Source organism: Xenopus laevis, chromosome 3S, assembly GCF_017654675.1.
Source record: "Xenopus laevis strain J_2021 chromosome 3S, Xenopus_laevis_v10.1, whole genome shotgun sequence".
Lineage (NCBI taxonomy): Eukaryota > Metazoa > Chordata > Amphibia > Anura > Pipidae > Xenopus > Xenopus laevis.
The window spans coordinates 99,532,434-99,552,304 of NC_054376.1; the positions used below are offsets into that span (position 1 = coordinate 99,532,434).

At 39.0% G+C, this 19,871-nt stretch overlaps 1 protein-coding gene across 2 annotated transcripts; it reads right to left on the minus strand.

Moving 5' to 3' along the window:
- Positions 1 to 259: 259 nt before the first annotated feature.
- Positions 260 to 18,715, minus strand: cltb.S (clathrin, light chain B S homeolog). Of its 2 annotated transcripts, XM_041587634.1 has the most exons (6): positions 18,345 to 18,715; positions 4,157 to 4,206; positions 3,733 to 3,850; positions 3,305 to 3,416; positions 1,814 to 1,867; positions 969 to 1,436 (listed from the first exon to the last, which is right to left on the minus strand). In XM_041587634.1, the coding sequence occupies exons 1-6, from the start codon at positions 18,508 to 18,510 to the stop codon at positions 1,265 to 1,267; spliced, it is 672 nt and encodes a 223-aa protein (XP_041443568.1). In that variant the 5' UTR covers positions 18,511 to 18,715; the 3' UTR covers positions 969 to 1,264.
- Positions 18,716 to 19,871: the final 1,156 nt, after the last annotated feature.

Sequence of the window (19,871 nt, forward strand, 5' to 3'; positions counted from 1 at the left end):
TAAAAGAAACAGTATATTTTCCAAACTAATCTCTAATCTGTTCCTGAGCCCCTAAATACAAACACTGTATCCTATATAGACCTTATTATTACTGGAACAGTTCACTGATGCCAGTATTAAAATGGTTGATATATATATATATATATATATTAATATATATATATATTAATATATATATATATTAATATATATATATATATATATATATATATATATATATTAATATATATTAATATATATATATATATTAATATATATATATATATTAATATATATATATATATTAATATATATATATTAATATATATATATATTAATATATATATATATATTAATATATATATATATATTAATATATATATATATATATATATATATATATTAATATATATATATATATATATATATATATATATATATATATATATATATATATATATATATATATATATATATATATATATATATATATATATATATTATATATATATATATATATATATATATATATATATATATATATATATATATATATATATATATATATGTCAACTATAGGTGCTTGATAAACACAGATTATAGATTTTAATAGTTATAGTTTGCTGCTTACACCCAGTCATTTGCCAACCTCTGGTTTAGAGTCTAGTCATCAATAAATCTAATTGGAATTGTAGTTCTTAATTATATTCTGCACCAAGTTAAAACTTATACAGAAGTGTCTTCCATCACATAACAAATCAGTTGCTGGTAGAAAGAAGGGTAAGAAATAAGGACTACCAAAGCCATGAACTTGTGTTGCTGGCAAAAGCTTAAAGGTGCAATTATGTGTATGTGCATCGGTTTGCGAATCCTCTGCTATGAAATGAAGCATCTCAACATGCAATTTCCACCTGTCAAGACAGACGATTTACACTTTATACACTAGGATCTTCCAGACAGGTCCTGTTGTGCTATATATACACACACCATTCGAAAAATAAACAATTTTAATTCAGGTACTGAATGAAAAACAAGGTTCATCATACTTTAACCTAGGAATCCTATCAAACACATGCCCCATTTTAAACTGAAACAACTTAAGATAAGGACAACTCTTTGATATTCTGGAACTAGTTTCTATTTCAGTAGACTTGTGCACTGGGGGGAAAAATAAATGGCCTGCTCAACAGAGGACATCATATGCTGTTACTTGTCCTGCCCTTTAAGTTATAGTTTCTTTGGTATTATGTAAAGCAGGGGAGTGAGGCGTAAAGTAAAGGTGAATCTAGTGAGATAGAGGTGTCTGCTTTAAGGAGATTAAAACTGATCGAAGACGAGAAACATCTTTTGACTGTTTGCTGCTCTTAGGATTGAAGTCACAAAGGCGGGCAACTCTCTCCCATTCTGTGCCAGTTTCCTCTTCCTTTGTATCCGCTGCCAAGGCTTCATCCGATGCTCTGTTTGAAAAGTAATTGGAAGAGGAGTTAAAACAATCATTGGGAAACATTGGGTCTGCTTTATGTTACATTGTTTAAATAACCTGAATGACTTAACCCAAACTCGACACGAGGAAACTGGTACAAAATTCAAGATACAACAGAGCATGGTTTATTATCCTGTGCATCAAAGCAGACAGGAAAGGTTTTGTTTATTTTTTAGGCAGCAGAAGAAATTTTGCAAAACTAAGTTATATATTTACCGTATATTGTTGCAAAAGAGACATATTCCATAATATTTTTAATCTGAAAAGGAACGTTATATTTCCCCTTTAACGATCTTTTAACAAATAATCCCATGAAAATAATAGCCCAAAAAAATGTAAAAAAGAACATACACGTAACCAATAACTTCAGCGTTAGGCTGCTGGTAAAAGGCTTTGTCTGCAATCCTTGGTTAGCAGTATGCAAAAAGGAGAAAAGGGAGAGGAAAAGAGGAAGATATTGGGTACAGGGGAGTAGAGATCAAGTTAGATGTCAAGAAGTATATGTTAGCAACACAAAGACAGAAACACAGTGCAAAGTTACAGGTTTTAGTGCTGTATTTTAATAGAGACATAGTAAGGGAAATAATAACAATTGAGCACAGGTTAGTAGATAACCATGCCCAGGCCACAGTCACTGTTTGACTCCTGAGATATATCACCCTTGTGGTATATTTTAAGCAAAGGCAAGCCTGGTTTGCCATTGGGTTTTGCCAGTTTGCAAACATTATACAAAATAGATGTATATTGGCTGTTTACAGAGGAGACCAAATCGGACGATGCTATCTTCAGTCTCTCATTGCATAAACGGACCACAGCAGAGGAATCGGTTCTACAAAAAGAATTGGGATTCATACCAGTGGATGGAATGTACATGGACTTTTGAGAATACTTTTTTTTTTAATGGCATGATGGAGACAGCTACTGTTGACACGGTATTTTACACTTTTAATAGCACCTTTTAACAAAGTTTTAATGAAGCTGTTTTAAGCAACATGCACTGATTAATTGGATGATTGAAATTCAAATGTGGAAAAAGTCTATTGGCCAAGATGCACTAGCATTGTGATGTCACTTTAGAGTTTTTTTTTTGTATCGTTAACACTATTTATAGCTTGTTTTGCACATTGGATGTTATCCTTGATAAAGGTCCTAACAGGGACCGAAACGTAACTAATTTAAATAAAATTTGGAGAATTTTCATAAAGGAAAGTGCTGGTCCTGGGATGATTCATGCCTTAACTGAACTATAAGCTTACTTACATATAAGATATAGTTATATTTACAGTTTACACATAAAGGGCATGTAAAGTCTAAAATAGAACAAGGCTAGAAATGCTGTATTTTGTATACTAAATATAAACATGAACTTACTGCACCACAAGCCTAATCAAACAAATAATTTATGCTTTCAAAGTTGGCTACAGGGGGTCACCATCTTGTAACTTTGTTAAACATCTTTGCAAGACTAAGACTTTGCACATGCTCAGTGTGGTCTGGGCTGCTTAGGGATCATCATAAACAAAGCTGCTTGAGTTCTGCATGGCTGGGAAGTAAGGCGGGGACTCCCCCTGCTGTTCATAAGTATGATTGTTTCCCTGACAATTCCTATCCACAGCAGTAAATGAAGGGAGAATTTCACTGCATACAGTCAGGTTTCTTATAAAAACGGTACACATTTTTAATTGAAGCATATTGGAGAAAGTAAAAATGGGATTTTATTTGTTTGCCTTTACATGCCCTTTAATAAATACAGGCTGCATATTGCTCTAGGCCAGGCTAGCAAACTTACTTTCCAGCTCCAAGCACTCACATGAGCCAGACACATTACAGGTGATACATTACCTGTTTGATACTTTACTTTTCTCAATCTGTTCACTTTGCCTCTGATACCACTCATCTAAATCTTTTTTTGCCTTTTCTCTCCACTCCTGCTCCATCACTTTTGAGGCTGCATCTGTATAGAAGAAAGGAGAGGTTATAATATTTCCAATGCCTCTTCAAAAGTTCTTATACAACTTTATTTCCTTTTTATCTCTATGTATATAAACATATACGATCTTGAATTTGTATATGATTTTTAATTTTCCTGAAAGTATAGTGGCTAATATCTATTGTGCCTGTTTATTATCAGTGGAAAATTGTCCTCCTATTCCCTCTATGACAGTTGCTTGAAAGCATCAGTACAAGTGCTTGTCATCCAAGATCCAACAACTTGAGCCAGGTACTAAATACACTGGATTCTCTAGTAAAAAAACAAAAACAAAAGTTACCCAGCTCCTCCAGGCGCGTTTTCTGCTCCTCCCTCCATTTCCTTAGGCTTTCTGGCTCCTGGGTCAGTCGATCAGCCTGTGCTATTGCTGCATATCCATCACTAAAATCTGAAGTCTCCTGGCAGTGGAAGACATAAAAACATGTTAGAAATATAACTGGAGCATAGCTAAAGTCAGGACACCTGGAAGGAAATAAAGTTGTAACGGCAAAATCTGCACCAGCCCCGCTCCCCTGCAAAACTGGCGGCCATAGGGTCTCTGTACCAAAGTTACAGCAGATTGACCTCTAGCTACTTTGGTCTATTATAACCAATATTCGCTCTGTGTACAGAATCTTCATCCAAGCACCGAGTGATTATTAGTGGATATCTGCAGTCTAACAGGGGCAATGTTATTGACAAGCTTCTTTTGGAGGTAAACTCACCTGGTAGAGTTCTCCATTCATTGGGATGGTCCCAAAGTCGTTGAAATCAACTGCAAGCACACAAAAAATGTAATTTCATTTAATGAATTGAATCAATGCGGTAAATTTTAACACAAACATTAGTGGTTTCAGACAAAAATCAGATCAACACAGCACATTTAATTACATGACTAACAACTGTGTTATTTAGAGCTACCCTTTTAATTTGTTGTTTTGTGCAGATTGCAGGGGTTTCATACACTATGCACAGCACAGTTGCATATTGTTTCCTACTGGAAAAACCTGGTGATTTTGTTTGTGTTTTTCATGCCTGCTCTCTGCCATTACTGGTTCTAGCCATGCACCCAGTTATGCTAGATTATACTAAGGACCATTATGCCAATTCTTTTGCCAAAGGACCATTTCAGGGCAGTGGCACTTACAGTAGTCCAGCGGTGACTTTGGGAAGCACTTTATCCTGCCACACGAACAGCACTGGAAACACACTTACTATGGCTAACACTTGCACTGAGTATTTCCTGGAAACCGAGGCAACAGCATTCTCTAGTGATGCTCTGCATTATTGCCAAAGGCCATGCATTCCCTGTTCAAGTGAATTAGAAGCAGCTGCTTGGGGGAAAAGGGCATATTGATTGTTCCAGTTCTTTCCTGAGAGGGCTACAGTAAATAATACAACCCACATGCTGTGGATTTATGGTCTACACAGCACTAATCGTTTTAAATCGTTTTTATACAGTGCTGTGTAATCTAAGGTAAATTCATTCTATAAAGCTCATTGGCAAAAGATATATCCCAAAATGGTGTTTATGTTCAATAAATAAGATATAATTGGATCTCTTTTTATTTTAATTAACAGCCAAAAATGACACAAACATGTGATGGTGCATATATACAGGTATGGGATCCGTTATCCGGAAACCCGTTATCCAGAAAGCTCCCATAGACTCCATTAAAATGAAATAATCCAATTTTTTTTAGTAATAAAACAGTACCTTGTACTTGATTCCAACTAAGATATAATGAATCCTTATTGGAAGCAAAACCAGCTCTTTGGGTTTATTAAGGGGCAGATTTATCAAGGGTCGAATTTCGAAAAACATTGAAATTCAAATTTAAAAAGAATCAAAGTTCTTTTTGGCCCAATAGGTCTGTTTTCGATCGAAGTAATTGCCCATTCAAATCGCACAATTCAAAGTCCCCCCCCCCCCAAAAAAACCTTAGGTTTTCAAATTCCACCAATTGACTCCAAATAGGATCTAGGAGGTCCCCCAATAGCTAAAACAGCAATTCCGAAGGTTTTAAATGGCGAATGGTTGTAGTCTAATTTTTATTGACACAGTACACGAAAAAACTTGAATTTTCAAATTAGAATTGAATTTGGACTATTCACAAGTTGAAGTACACAAAAATTAGCTCAAAATTCTAATTTTCACTTCGACCTTTGATAAATCTGCCCCTAAATGTTTACATGATTTTCTAGTAGACTTAAGGTATGAAGATCCAAATTATGGAAAGATCTGTTATCCGAAAAGCTCCAGGTCCCGTGCATTCTGGATAACAGATCCCATACCTGTATATATGTATGTATATATATTTACAAGAAAACTTAAATGACCATATAAAAGCATGGGCCCCAAGGCCAAGTGCTTTTATACACGTTGTGGAACTCCAAGGTGACTTCTAATATTTTCCAACTGCGGGGTACTTCATTTATAATAATACAAGTCTCAGGGAGTCATGGGATAGAAATTACATCACTGAGCTCTGATTATACACAATGACCTCACTAAGCACCATTACAGCATATTCATGGTTCTTGTGTATCATAAAATATTATTGTCAGTCTAGACCAGGGATCCCCAACCTTTTGAACCCGTGAGCAACATTCAGAAGTAAAAGGAGTTGGGGAGCAACACTAGCATGAAAAATTTTCTTGTGGTGCCAAATAAGGGCTCTGATTGGCCATTTAGTAGCCCTTATGTGGATTGTCAACCTACATTGAGGCTTTGTTTGACAGTGCACCTGTTTTTTATACAACCAAAACTTGCCTCCAAGTCTTGAATTCAAAAATAGGCACCTGCTTTGAGGCCACTGAGAGCAACATCCAAGGGGTTGGAGAGCAACATGTTGCTCACGAGCTACTGGTTGGGGACCACTGGTCTAGACTCTCTAGAGCGTAATTAGAACAGCTTGGCTACATCAGCATTACAGGCTCCACTCTAATTTCTTCTGTGCTTCTTATGAATGGCTACATAGAGTAGGGGCATATTTTTCAACTCACATAGTACTGCTGAATGTTGTACATGATTCCTATAGCTATAGGAAAACATACCGAATTCAGAATCATGAAAAGCAGGCTAATGAACCATAGGGCTCATCTACAAGTGCAAAGTACAATGGACTTGAGTAGGTTTTTTTTCCAGGGTTTCCCTTAGTTTGTTCAGTCTACACACAACTGACTGTTTGTGTGTAGTAAAATGCAAGCCAACAATTTCACATTGGCGCACCGATGCTAAGGAAAATAAAATAGAGCTTCACCTTGCCAGTTAGTGTGCACAATGTTAAACTTAGTGGAAGCAACAGCACAACACACTATTTTGCAGGCATTGATATGTTGTGCATTGTGGTAATGTATAGAGCCAGAAGTATCTTTTAAATAATATTGTTGTATACTGCACCTCCCTTGTAAAATTATGAGGATATCTGAAGTTACATTGAAGTTTCATGATCTGTATAAAAGCATTCAGCCCTTATAGGATTACAAAACTTCTTAGTAACATAATTTTATGTTTACAGTACTGGTATATGTATATACAGTATACATGGTTATTTGCATCTAGCACTCTGACCTTGCATTTTAAAGTATATAAATGCTACCAGAGACGACAGCAGTAATAGCACCTGGGGGACAGGAGAAAAGGGGAGCATGAGTGGGGCTTAAACATAATTTGAAATGATTGATTTGTAATGTGCTAATCACATTATTCCATATTCCATTAATCCTTGCTTGCAGAAATGGAAGCATGTTTGTTCCGTGGAGGTCACTGTGATATGTTCAGTTTACAGGCACTTATAACAAATCCTTAACCTGAAGCGCCATTTAGAGCAATTCATGAAACCCTTTTACTGTATAGACAGCAAGTTGATAGACCTAGATCTTTGCAGAAGGCCTGTATAGCTCAGTGTGTACTCAAATGCCACTGATGAGGAAGATTTCTATCTACATAATAGTAATGCGTCATGTCAAATCATGATATTCAGTGTGTCAGGTTTCAATAATGCTTCCTGGATCCAGCATCTTGCTGACATCTGAAGTACAGGGGGAGAGCTACATGGTCAAGATGCACAATTTATATCAATGCTAGTCACTAATTAACCTACCTCTGTTTAAATATAAAGATTTTAGAAGGAAACTGAAATATTAAATAATAGCGGTTGACAGCTCATGCAAATCAAAGGGCATTAGTGTTTCCAAGACGATTTTCTTCAAGGTCCTTTCTACTCAGAGACAGGTTAATTAGTGGCTAGGGAGCCACATATATATATGGACAGACATTGCAGTTGTTCAGTTGATCAGAACATTGCCTGCAATAACTGTATTTTCAGTTCAGCAGCTGAAGTTAGGAAGCAAGTGCAATAAACCACAAGGGGGTACATAATACCTACACTTTTTTCGTTTGTATTTCCATTGTGACAACACACAGCTAAAATGATGGGACAAATTAGTATTCATTGTCTTAGCAAATTCTGTGGAACTGCAGCCACACAGTACAAATATACCCCTCTGTCTGTATAGACGTATTTGTGAATGTTAAATATATCCTTAGATATAAGCAGCTTCTCCAGTTTTATCCAGTCATGAATGCTTGAAAATTAAAAATGTTGTAGAATCCAGGTTCCATCTGAAACAACATCAGGAGAGTAAAGCTGACCATAGACGTGCGGATAAAGTACGAATATAGTCGTGCGGCGGCGAACGTTCAGAGATCGATTGTTCGTTAAATACAATCGATCCACCATTAACACAAAAAGTATGATCTTAAAAAGATATCCTTTGGCAGAGAATGGTCGGTCGAACGTAACCATTAACATAAAGACGATAGTAGTTAGATTACGAAAATGTAAATTCCGGAAGTGACAAAGTTGTAGGCGGTTGGCGTGCATTTCAACGAAGGATCGTTGTGTCTTTGTCCAAACGAACGAACGATCTTGGAGAACGAAGGTTCTCAGCACAAGGGGAAAAAGGAGTTCTTTCTATCCTCCACGACACAGAGCAGCACTTGCAATTGCCCTGGTCTGTTCTTTAAAAAAGAAAAATAGAAGGAAGAGGTCAGTGTGGAGCAAAGAATGGCTTTTAAAAAGAGAAACCCTTTAACACATGGCACTACTGCAAGAACTGAGGGAGCACAAGCCTGAAGATCTTTAAAACTACTTGCGGATGTCTGATTCATGCTTTGAAGTTCTACTTGCCTCCCCCCCATTGTATGCAAAATTGCTTCCATTTGTGAATCCAAATAAATATAATAATATAAACAATATAATAATATAACAACAACAATGTAATAATAATAAACTAAAAATCCAAGTGCAAATATAAGAAAATGTAGCTTTAGCAATTTAAATGGGTATTGGTTTTTTTTTTTAAATATTTGTACTAAGTGGTATATACACCGTAACTTGACCCCCCCCATTGTATGAAAACTGGCTTCCAGTTGTGAGTCAAGGATAGATGAAGGGGTAGATGTACGTGGGGAAGCAGAGCCAGCGGTCTTGACTGATGTGTAATATTCAGGTAATAATCACATCTCAATCTGCACCAAACATTGTTGTTCAATCCTGTGTTTTAGCTCGCTGTTTCAAGAGTCAGTTAGGGGCTGACGATTTCTATTGTTGAGCACAAGGGGCAATTAGTTTATTCAAGCAGGGATATCACTGATTGCATGTAGCACAATCTGGAAAATAAATCAACTGAGATGCACATTAAGCTGTGAATTGTTTACAGGGGGTGATCAGAGCCCCACTGAGCACCACTAACAACGGAACATTTACTCAATTTATTTATTTTTTTGCTTATTGGAGGCCCCTGAGTAAACAATGCAGCTGTCAAGACATTGGAGTGATGTTAAAATGAATGGCCATGTGAATAATAGTGCGATAGAAACACACATGAATGTCTAGCAACTGTCATGGATTTATGTGCCTCTGGGCCAACCCTAATCTCATGGGATGACAATATACCCCCCATCCCCTAAGAAACAAAATACCAAGACTGTTCATGGAAATAGTGTTTTAGGGCAGCAGCTGCCGGCACACACTATGTGATGTTGCCGTTAGTCAGAAAAACAATGCCGGCAGTGTGCCGTGTTTACGGATAACAAAGACAGTTTGTGCTAGGAAGTACTGATAATTGTATCTGATTTTTCCCTTTCAAGGACTGAGCAAATGGACCAAGTTCAAGAGAAATAACACTGCCATCAGTAGTTTATGCTATTGACTACAAAGGCCTTATTGTAATATTGCCATTTTGGTGATGCAGTATGAGAATCTGCCTTCCTCACTTTTGACGCACTGGGAGCTCCATATCCAAGAAAAATCATGCAAGAGAGCTATGTGTTTGTGCAAATATCAGCTCCGGCGCACAATGTTGTTACTTGCAATTCATTGTTCCATGGAATCCTGTTTCCTTTTCAGGCCACTACAGTGCAAACAGCCAGGATGTTATGGCACACAGAACTCACATTTAAATAGAATGTCAACCCAAAAATAAAAATGTGCTTAATGAAAGAAAACACAATTTCGGTTTGGAAGCTGGACTTCCCCTTTAATTCCCGGTTGTTATCTTTTAAACATTGTTGCAAAAGTCTGAGCTCCCCAGCAAAGACAGGTCTGTTAATCAGCTGCCTTGTCTTAAGGTGGCCATACACTGAGAGATCCGCTCATTTGGTGATGTCGCCAAATGAGCGGATCTCTCCCCGATATGCCCACCTTGAGGTGGGCAATAACGGGCTGATCCGATAGTGGGCCCTAGGGCTCAATGATCGGATCCTAACGCATGGGAAACGGGGGTCGGATCGCGGGACCACATCAACGAAAAGATGATTTTTCGTCCCATCCGATCGAGATCTGGCCGACTTTCGGTGGGATATGCCCTCAAGGTGGTGATATCGGGGAGAGATCCACTCGTGGGGGGCCCCATACACGGGCCAATAAGCTGCCGACACGGTCTGTCGGCAGCTTTTATCGGCCGTGTATGGCCACCTTTACACTGTACACAGTCAGCCATCGGGCAGAGAAAAGAAAGGGACAAACACTGTTTTCAATAGCAAAACATATACAAATAACTCAAAAACCAAATAATAAATGTAATGAATAAATATTGCAAAGTTGCCTAGAATTATGTTTTAATTTATTGGGTCAAATTAAATTTTTTGGGTTGACATTCCCTCTAACTTTCACATCAATTTAGTCTACAGAAAATAATTGCAAATTGCCAAATCTAGTTCACCATAGGATATTCTGCATTATACAAAAAGAAGAAAAATATATATAAAGTGCACACATGAAATAAGCTGAGCTGAATATTACCTGTGTTTGTGTGGGATAGCATGTATAGTAGGGAGAGATGGTGCCTATAGTAGCAGTGGGTTAATAGTCTCTGGGAAGGGAGCGTGACAACTAATATAGCAGGGTAGGGTTACATAGATAAACCAGGTTGAAAAAAGACAAAGTCCCTCAAGTTCAACCCCTCCAAATGAAACCCAGCATCCATACACACACCCCTCCCAACTTTCACATAAATTCTATATACCCATACCTATACTAACTATAGAGTTTAGTATCACAATAGCCTTTGATATTATGTCTGTCCATATAATCATCCAAGCCATTCTTATAGTCATTAACTGAATCAGCCATCACAACATCACCCGACTGTCCTGACTGTGAAGAACCACCTACGTTGCTTCAAATGAAATTGAAGGGGTTACCTCTGGTACGGTGATCCATTTCATGGGTAAAAAGGTCCCCTGCTATTTGTCTATAATGTCCTTGTAAAGTGTAATCATGTCCCCTTGCAAGTGGCTTTTTTCCAGAGAAAACAACCCCAACCTCATAATAACCCCTCATAATTTAAGTCTTCCATCCCTCTAACCAGTTTAGTTGCACGTCTGTGCAATCTCTCCAGCTCATTTATATCCCTCTTAAGGACTGGAGTCCAAAACTGCACTGCATACTCCAGATGAGGCCTCACCAGTGACCTATAAAGAGGCATAATTATGTTTTCATCCCTTGAGTTAATGCCCTTTTTTATGCAAGACAGAACTTTATTTGCTTTAGTTGCTACAGAATGACACTGCCCAGAATTAGACAACTTGTTATCTACAAAAACCCCTAGATCCTTCTCATTTAAGGAAACTCCCAACACACTGCCATTTAGTGTATAACTTGCATTTATATTATTTTTGCCAAAGTGCATAACCTTGTATTTATCAACATTGAACCTAATTTTCCAGTTTGCTGCCCAGTTTCCCAACTTAGACAAATCACTCTGCAACAGTGGCGGAACTACCGGGGGAGCAGGGGGTGGGAGCGGGCCAGGGCCCGCACCCCCTCAGGGTCCCCTGGCAGCGCCGCACGCAACTAAATTCACCCCGCCACTAAATTCATCACTGGCCTATAGTTTTGAGGCTGAGAACAGAATCCTTTTTTGAATAGAGGTACCGCATTAGCAATTCGCCAGTCTCTCGGCACTATGCCAGACCTCAATGAATCCTGAAAAATTAAGGAAAGAGGTTTGGCAATCACAGAACTAAGCTCGCTAAGTACCCTGGGATGAATACCATCTGGCCCCGGACCTTTGTTAATCTTAACATGTTCTAGTCTCTTTTGAATTTCCTCATGTGTGAACCATGCATCATTAGTTGTATTACTAGAATTGGGACTATTAAGAAGGAAACCTCCATTAACTGGTTTCTGTGGCAGAAACAGGCTCTGGAGCTGTGTGGTTGGTATTCGCCACTGTACAAATTGACTTGCCAAATTGCATATTTTTGGCCTCTTTTTAAACAGGTATACTGGCCTATAGCAATTTCACGCACAATAAACTGTCCGCCATTCTGTATTGTAAGCTCTTGCAATTCAGACATATTTTCTAGCTGGATACATTGCTACCCACCACTTTTGTTAAATCCTGTCCCCAATATAGCACTATTTTCCCTCTCTGTATAACAGCCAATATTGAAAATTTAGAACATTTTTGGGCACACACCAGACCCAACTTCATCCATTTACTGGGTTTGAATTTAAGTGTGCCGCTATGCTAGGCTCTGTTCGTTGGTTACACCCCTTTTTCTCTGGTACCAAATTGGCACATGCACTTTATAGAAACTGTATTGCACATGTAATGGTAGAAGACATGTTCTGAAAGGAACCGTCATCCATTTTGGCTTCACTGCCAGGTTTTGTTGCAAGTGTGGGGTGGCAGGTGGAATGAGCATTTGGGGGGGGGGAGAATCACCACAGCTTACAATTTACTCCAGTCACAAAAATAATTCTTTACATTAATTGTTCCTGTTTCACAAAACGTAGTTGAAATTATTTCAGTAATGTCTAAGCCACTGTTGGGAAATATAGAGCCAATGGAAGTTACACCACAAAAATCTAGAGAACTATGATATAACAGTGCCAGTGATACATCAGCATGGGAAAGGGCATAACAGTAGTACAGTTTATATCAGAGATAACCGAGAAATGCAAGAAAGGTCAGGTAATCCAGGCTGGGTGTTTGCAAGCTATTGGGTTTTCTTTCATCGGACGTTAAATATTTTACGATTATGTGACTTTGTCAGCAGCAAGGACGGAGAACTAGAAATAACAAGGCTGAGCCACAAAGTATATAAAAGCATTCTAATGCTGCCTGTGTAGTTCATTGTTGTTACAATAAAAACAACTAAAACCCCGGATATTCACTTGTGCCATCCCATTGTTTCACCTGTATCCGCCTATTTAGCATGTTTCCGTGTTGTTTCCCAAGTCCTGCCTCTCTGTTTACTCTTCTGATTCTGCTGCAGAACTCTGCACTGTACCCATAATTTCAGTAGTTCTACAGAGTTAAACAGTACAAGCAACAAACAATAGTCCCAGTTTCTACCTAGGTAAGGGACATTGTTCTGGTTTTAGTTTAGGCCTCCCCTGTGGCAGAAAAATCTGCAACCTTTCTTCAGCTTGGAAAAACAATGTATTTCCAAAATGTAAGACAGGATCCCTGAGAGTCAACACTGCAACCTAAGCTATAGTTTTTAGAATTATTCACTTTAATTTAACTACTCTGATTATAGGAGGATATTTGACCATGTTCACCCAAATTCTAGCCATGTGCCAGAAGCTAACATTGCAAGGCAAGAAGAATATATTAAATGCTTTATAGAGCAGGGTTATCACAGTAGGATAATAGCATAATAAAAACAGCAAATAAACTGCAAGTTATTCTGAGCTCAATTCCAACGTCACTGCTGCAGATAACAGATTTCTATGCAGTCGCATGCATCCTTAATCAATGGCTAATTGTACATTTGGTATGCATCATTTATACGAATTAGGCTTTACCATAAGAATCTTCCAAACATATTGCAGTAAAATCTATGTTCAAAGCACATAGCTGCCAGAGCGGTGCATTATCAGACTATTCCAGATCTGTAATTCTTCCTACACAGAGTTCTACCCTTAATTATATGTTACATGTTGTTATGTGGCATTCCTGCCCACTACCGCTCCCAATTTACTTGCCTGCCCCCCAGCAGTACTTAGCCTTGTACAAACAGCATTTATCTTTCTACTCATCGTGTATTTCAAACAATGCAGTCTTCCTGTATGCTCGTGCAATGCAATACTGGGCTAGGCACAGGGCATGCTCACAAACAAGGTTCGACTAGTGTAAAGTCTGCCATTTTTTTCATCCCAATTAGCTATTTTATATAATACATTAATTAGTAAAAGAAAAGTGCTCCTAAATAAGAGAAGCTCCTCTTTTTTTTAAAATACATATTATAATAAATAGCCAACAGACTGGAAAGCAGATCCACTCATTTCTATTGGTTTCTCATTATTGTTATGTGTTTAAAAAAAAGAAAAAAAAAAAAAGAGGTTATAGCTAGGGATGCACCAAATCCAGGATTCGGTTCAGGATTCGGCTTTTTCAGCAGGATTCAGATTCGGCCGATTCATTCTGTCCGGCCGAACCGAATCCTAATTTGCATATGCAAATTAGGGGTGGAGAGGGAAATAGCATGACATTTTGTCACAAAACGAGGAAGTAAAAAATGTTTTCCCCTTCCCACCCCTAATTTGCATTTGCAGTTTGGTATTTGGCCGAATCTTTCTCGAAGGATTCCGGGTATTGCCCGAATCCAAATTAGTGGATTTGGTGCATCCCTAGTTATAGCAGGTGCCTTTCTTATTTAGGTGTACTCCCCCCATAGTAATTAAATGATGGTACAGGTTCCAGTGGCATAAGTAGATGTGATGGGCTCCACAGCAAATTATATTTAGGGCCCCCAACATGTCCAGAGGTAGTCCTGTTTCACCAATATGCTCTTTAATTAGAGACACATGGGGCCCACTATACCACCTGGGCCCCATCTGTCCTTTGACCTCACCAATAACAGATGTTGCATGTGTATCAAAATCACAAGAGGATGTTTTTGCTAACCATGTACTTACTGACAGGCTCAGACTGGCAATTTGGATATTTTGGCAAATACCAGATGGTCCGGTTTTATTGCTATAAACCTACTCTTTTTTGCAACACATGGGAAACACAACTATTTGGGCCTCACTATACTTACAATGCAAGGGTGTAATGCGATCAGAATAAGTACCAATAGGGAGAACTAGTTCTAGAAGCAATGCATCACAACACATTGCAGGGAGGAATTTTTTACTCAGATAGTATGGGGTTAAACAAAAGTGCCTGTATGTGGGGGATCCCCTTAATCAGCCCCGTTTGTGATTCCATATTGGCTAGTAAGAATCTATCCTTCCTGCGTGTTGAAAAGTATTAGATATTGATTGACAAAACACATGGTTGGCCAAATTGATCTTGTCTGTTCAGCCATCAGGCCAAACAATGACCAGGGTACCTGGAGAGATCGACACTAGCAAGTGACTCCCCATTCCCTGGCTTAAAGCAGGATTTGGAAGACAAAGTCTTCACATATGGCAGTCACAGCTTGCTTTATTATAAGGTTTGCACAGTGTGGTACAGACAGTTATAGTGTATGTTCCCTGCAAGGCAAACTGTTCTCATGCTTTTCAGTGGGTCTGTACCAAAAGGAAAGGAGATCAATGCCGAATGTAGAAAGTTAGCTTCTACTACATCGCTCCAAAAGGTACAACCCGATAAGTGCATAAAGGGACCAATATTACTGCTTTTAAAAGCAATTCCATGTACAAATATCTTCAAAACCACTGAAAATATTCTAATCCATGTGTATTTGAAAATTGCTTATAATTTTAATATTTTCTTTCATTATACAAAATAATTTGGGTGAACTTCCCTTTTTCAAGAGGTTGTTCACCTTCCAAACACTTTTTTTTCAGTTCAGTTGTTTTCAGATTGTTCACCAGAATTAAAGGCTTTTTTTTCAATCACTTTCCATTTTCTATCGTTTTTCTAAAATTGAAGTTTAAGTTTAATGTTCGTGTCTCTGGTGTTTCAGTCTGGCAGCTCAGTGATCCAGGAGCAGATTCTTGAACTGTTACATTTATTGGATACACGAGTTGATACATTTTTCAGCAGTATCTGTGTAATATTAGCAACTATTGTGTCAATTCTAACAGCTGCATTTAATGAGAATCAGGGATTCTGCTCAGCAGGGACAAAGATAACAAATGTATCAACTAAATGCATTAATTTAGCAGTTAAAGAGTCGGCGACCCCCCCCCCCCAGAGCTGCTTTAGAAGGTGAAAAATGAAACTTTACACTTCAATATTAGAAAAATGATCACAAATAGAAAATAATTGGAAAAAGTCTGTATCTGAAAACAACTAAACTGGAAAAAGTGTTTAAAAGTAAACAAACCCTTTAATTTCATCTAACTTGATATGTATTGTAGAATGAATACAGGAGTGTTAGCCCTGAAATAAAAGCAGAATAAGGATGAAGGATCAGGCAGAGCTATAAAAGTTTAGTGTAAGGCTATTGTGTATAAGGATGGGCACATTGGATAGGCAGGTGGCTTCTACTACCAAATGATTTACCTTGGCTGTGTTAACCATTTGTTACCTGTTAGACCAGCAGCATGTTCTGGAGAAAACTGTGTGTGCAGAAGGCCAATTCTGGCCCTCAGTAATATTTGATCCCCTCCCTTTCCACAAATAAGCTCTGTGCCTGAGCAGGCAGAACCATGAACTCCTTGAGCCATGTCTGTCACTTGATCATAGCCGGGTAAACAAGAACTGAGGCTACACGTTAGCGTCACGTTTACTATAAGTGTATTCTTAAAAAGGCTCATTTTGGGGGAAAATAAAAACACATGACTTGTAATACTGATGATGACAAGGGAAAACTGATTATTTCTTCTGGCAAATGGAACCTTGACTATTTCCCAGGCAGATACATTCTGCATTGCTTTGCAGAAGCCTAGGCAACCTCAAGTATTTTGAATGCAAACAAATGTGCAGCCCGGGAATCCTGCTGTTGTGAATAAAATCAGTTATACACCAGGGAGTTTTAGTTCAGCAGCTGGAGGAAGGAACATTTGATTCAATGTATCAACAAACAATAAAAACTAAAATCAGCAACTGAAAAAAATGACTAATAGATGCTACTGGAGTCCTAGGGGCAGATTTACTAACGAATTGTTGCCAGCGACTGCTTCATACCACTTTGCCAGGCTCAAATACGCTACAAATAAGCTAATTCACTGAATTGCAAAGTTTCGTCCAGGGCATCGAAAGCTGGCGACTTTTTGCTAGCGTTAGTTTGGCTGTGCGAGAATTTCATAGGGAAGATGTGCTAGCATTCATTTGTGCCTAGCGAATGATCTTGCGCTTAGGTCAATTTGTATAGGGCAAGAAATTTAAAGTTGTATGGACATCTTCATTATAAATGTTGCTGCAAATGGTTTAAGTTACCAGTTTATATTACAAATGTCCAGGGAACCTTAATAAAGACAATAGAGTTAATATAATGCCCTACACATGAGCCCACTGTAAAATGAATGTTCCATATGTTAGGAAATGTCTTGAAAAACTGGTTACCGAAAAAAGTTTGTTAGGACTATTGCAGGCATTCATGATGAAAAAAGGAAAAGTCGCCAGCGTTTTTTTCGGTTCACAAGATATGATGTAAGTGACAGACTGAGGAAGATCTAGCTGCTTTTTAGCACTTCGCCTGGTCTGAGGTGGCGAAGGCAAATCTGACGAAAGAGGTAACGTTCAGTAAAATCCGCATTTTAGTGAAGTTGTGGAGTAATGTCAGTTCGCCAGAGCGAAAAGTCGCCTGGTGATAGAGTGCGAATGACTGCTAGCGACGGTCTGTTTCACTAGTGAATTGTTTTTAAATTGGTGACCTCCCTGCAGGTGGCAACGCTGGCAAATAGTCGGTAGCGTTAGCCACTTCGCTCTTCAGTAAATCTGCCCCCTAGAGTATTGACCAGCCCTTGGTCTGCCATCCCTTTTGCAAATATTGATGGTATGGGGCGTAACTACAGAGAAAGCAGACCCAGCGGCTGCAGGGGGGCCCAGGAGGTATAGGGGCCCCACGAGGCCCTAATTCATATAAAATTCCAATAAATACTGGTAAAACAGTTCAACCTCTAGACATTTTGGGGGCTTGAAAAATAATTTGCTGTGGGGCCCAGTACTATCTAGTTATATGACTGTTGATGGGTGTTAGTTTACACCCCCCCCCCAACTATTTTATAATTGTGCTTTAAGACCTCCTGCTATTTGATCCAATGTCACTAATTGAGAAAGGCAAGGGGGGCAGAGGATGGTGCAAGGTCACCCTCAGTAATTATTAGGAACACTCCCACTCAACGTACTCCCACTGCAACCTGCATATTTATTCATGAACGTGATGCCTTGGTCTCTGTGCACTAAAGGGTAAGCTCTGAGGGTAAGAGGAGAAACATAAAAGTGTGATTTTCCAAAATAGCAAAGGCTTTATTAATTAAAGGTGCCACTTACCCATGTCAGCCTCTTCGACAGGGCTGTCCCCTTGCACTACCCCAAAGCCTTCATCATTCTCTATCCCGGCAATTTCACTCTCCTGTTGGGCCAGGAAAGCAGCGGCTGGATCTTCCTCCGTCTCTCCTGCAGCTACGGTTTCAAAGAAGCCAAAATCGTCAGACATGATTGCTTTTAATCGCTCGCTGCTGATCTGCCTACAAGCGCTTGGAAAGTGTGAGTCGTGAGCGGTGAATCCAGAGATGAGAGGGGATCAGACACAAGCCATTCCCAGCGTACAGGCTGCAGTTCCTGCTCTGTGAATACTGCTTATTGCTGCTCCCCAGAAAAGGGAGGTACCGTAGTGCGTGACATCACAGCAGCAGGGTTGCAATTGTTATTATGTCCCAGCAGGTGCTGCTTCTCCCTTTAGCGTCACTGCCTGGCCTCCAACACAAGGTGGCGCTGTGTCCTTGAAAACAAGCAATTGCTGAATTGACAGTTGCACAGCCCAAGGCTCCATGCAGCTACAAGACAGGTTTCTAAGCAACTTGCCAATATACATTCATTAAAAGGGAAGTTAACTTTGTGTATGTTCTAGAATGGCCAAAGAGAAGTTCACTTTTACTAATTTACTATGTTATACAATGGCTAATTATTGATAACTTTGTAATTCATCAATTGTATCGGTTTTTTTTTTCACATAGTTTTTTAATTATTATTATTATTTACATGTATTTTTAGAGTGCCAACATATTGCTCAGCACTGAATTGTGTGCCTTCTTTTTCTGCCCTTTTCCAGCTTTCCAACGAGGGTCACTGACCCCAGAAGCCAAAAAAAAAAAACTATTGCCCCATGAGGCTACAATTCTATTGTTATTCCTACTTTTTATATCTTAGCTTCATATTCATACCCTCTCCTATTCGCAGGGCCGCCATCAGGGGGGCACAGGGGGTACGCCAGTACCAGGCCCGGGTCTGAAGCGGGGCCCGGCTGTGCTGCACTTTTCAAAAAACCAGCGCCCTCCTTAACCGCGCCAAAGCCGTGCCTCCTATTCCGTCCCGAATAGCCAAAAAGCCGTGGTGCCGAACAGCTGAAGTCCCGAAAGCGGCAAAAAGACCCGAAGTCCCAAAAGGGACAAAAAGACCCGAAGGCCCGAGGCGATGAAAATACCCGAATATCTGAAGCAGCAAACATAAGTCCTGAAGCACCGAAAAGACCCAAAGTCACCAAAACAGCTGAAATTGAAGTTCTGGAGTGGCGAAAAAACCCAAAGTCACGAAAACAGCCGAAATTGTAGTCCTGGAGCGGCGAAAAGACCCGAAGTCATGAAAACAGCCAAAATCGAAGTCCTAAAGCTGCGAAAAGACCCAAAGTCACAAAAGTATGCAAAATGGAAGTCCTGAAGCCACGAGTTCAATTCTATTTCTTTTTAATCCCCTGGCCACCAATGTATTATTTTAATACTTTATAGGCCCCTGCCACCAATGTTTTTTTGAAAAAATATTCTCTGGTGCCCCAAATTTTTTTAACTTGTAAGGGGGGGC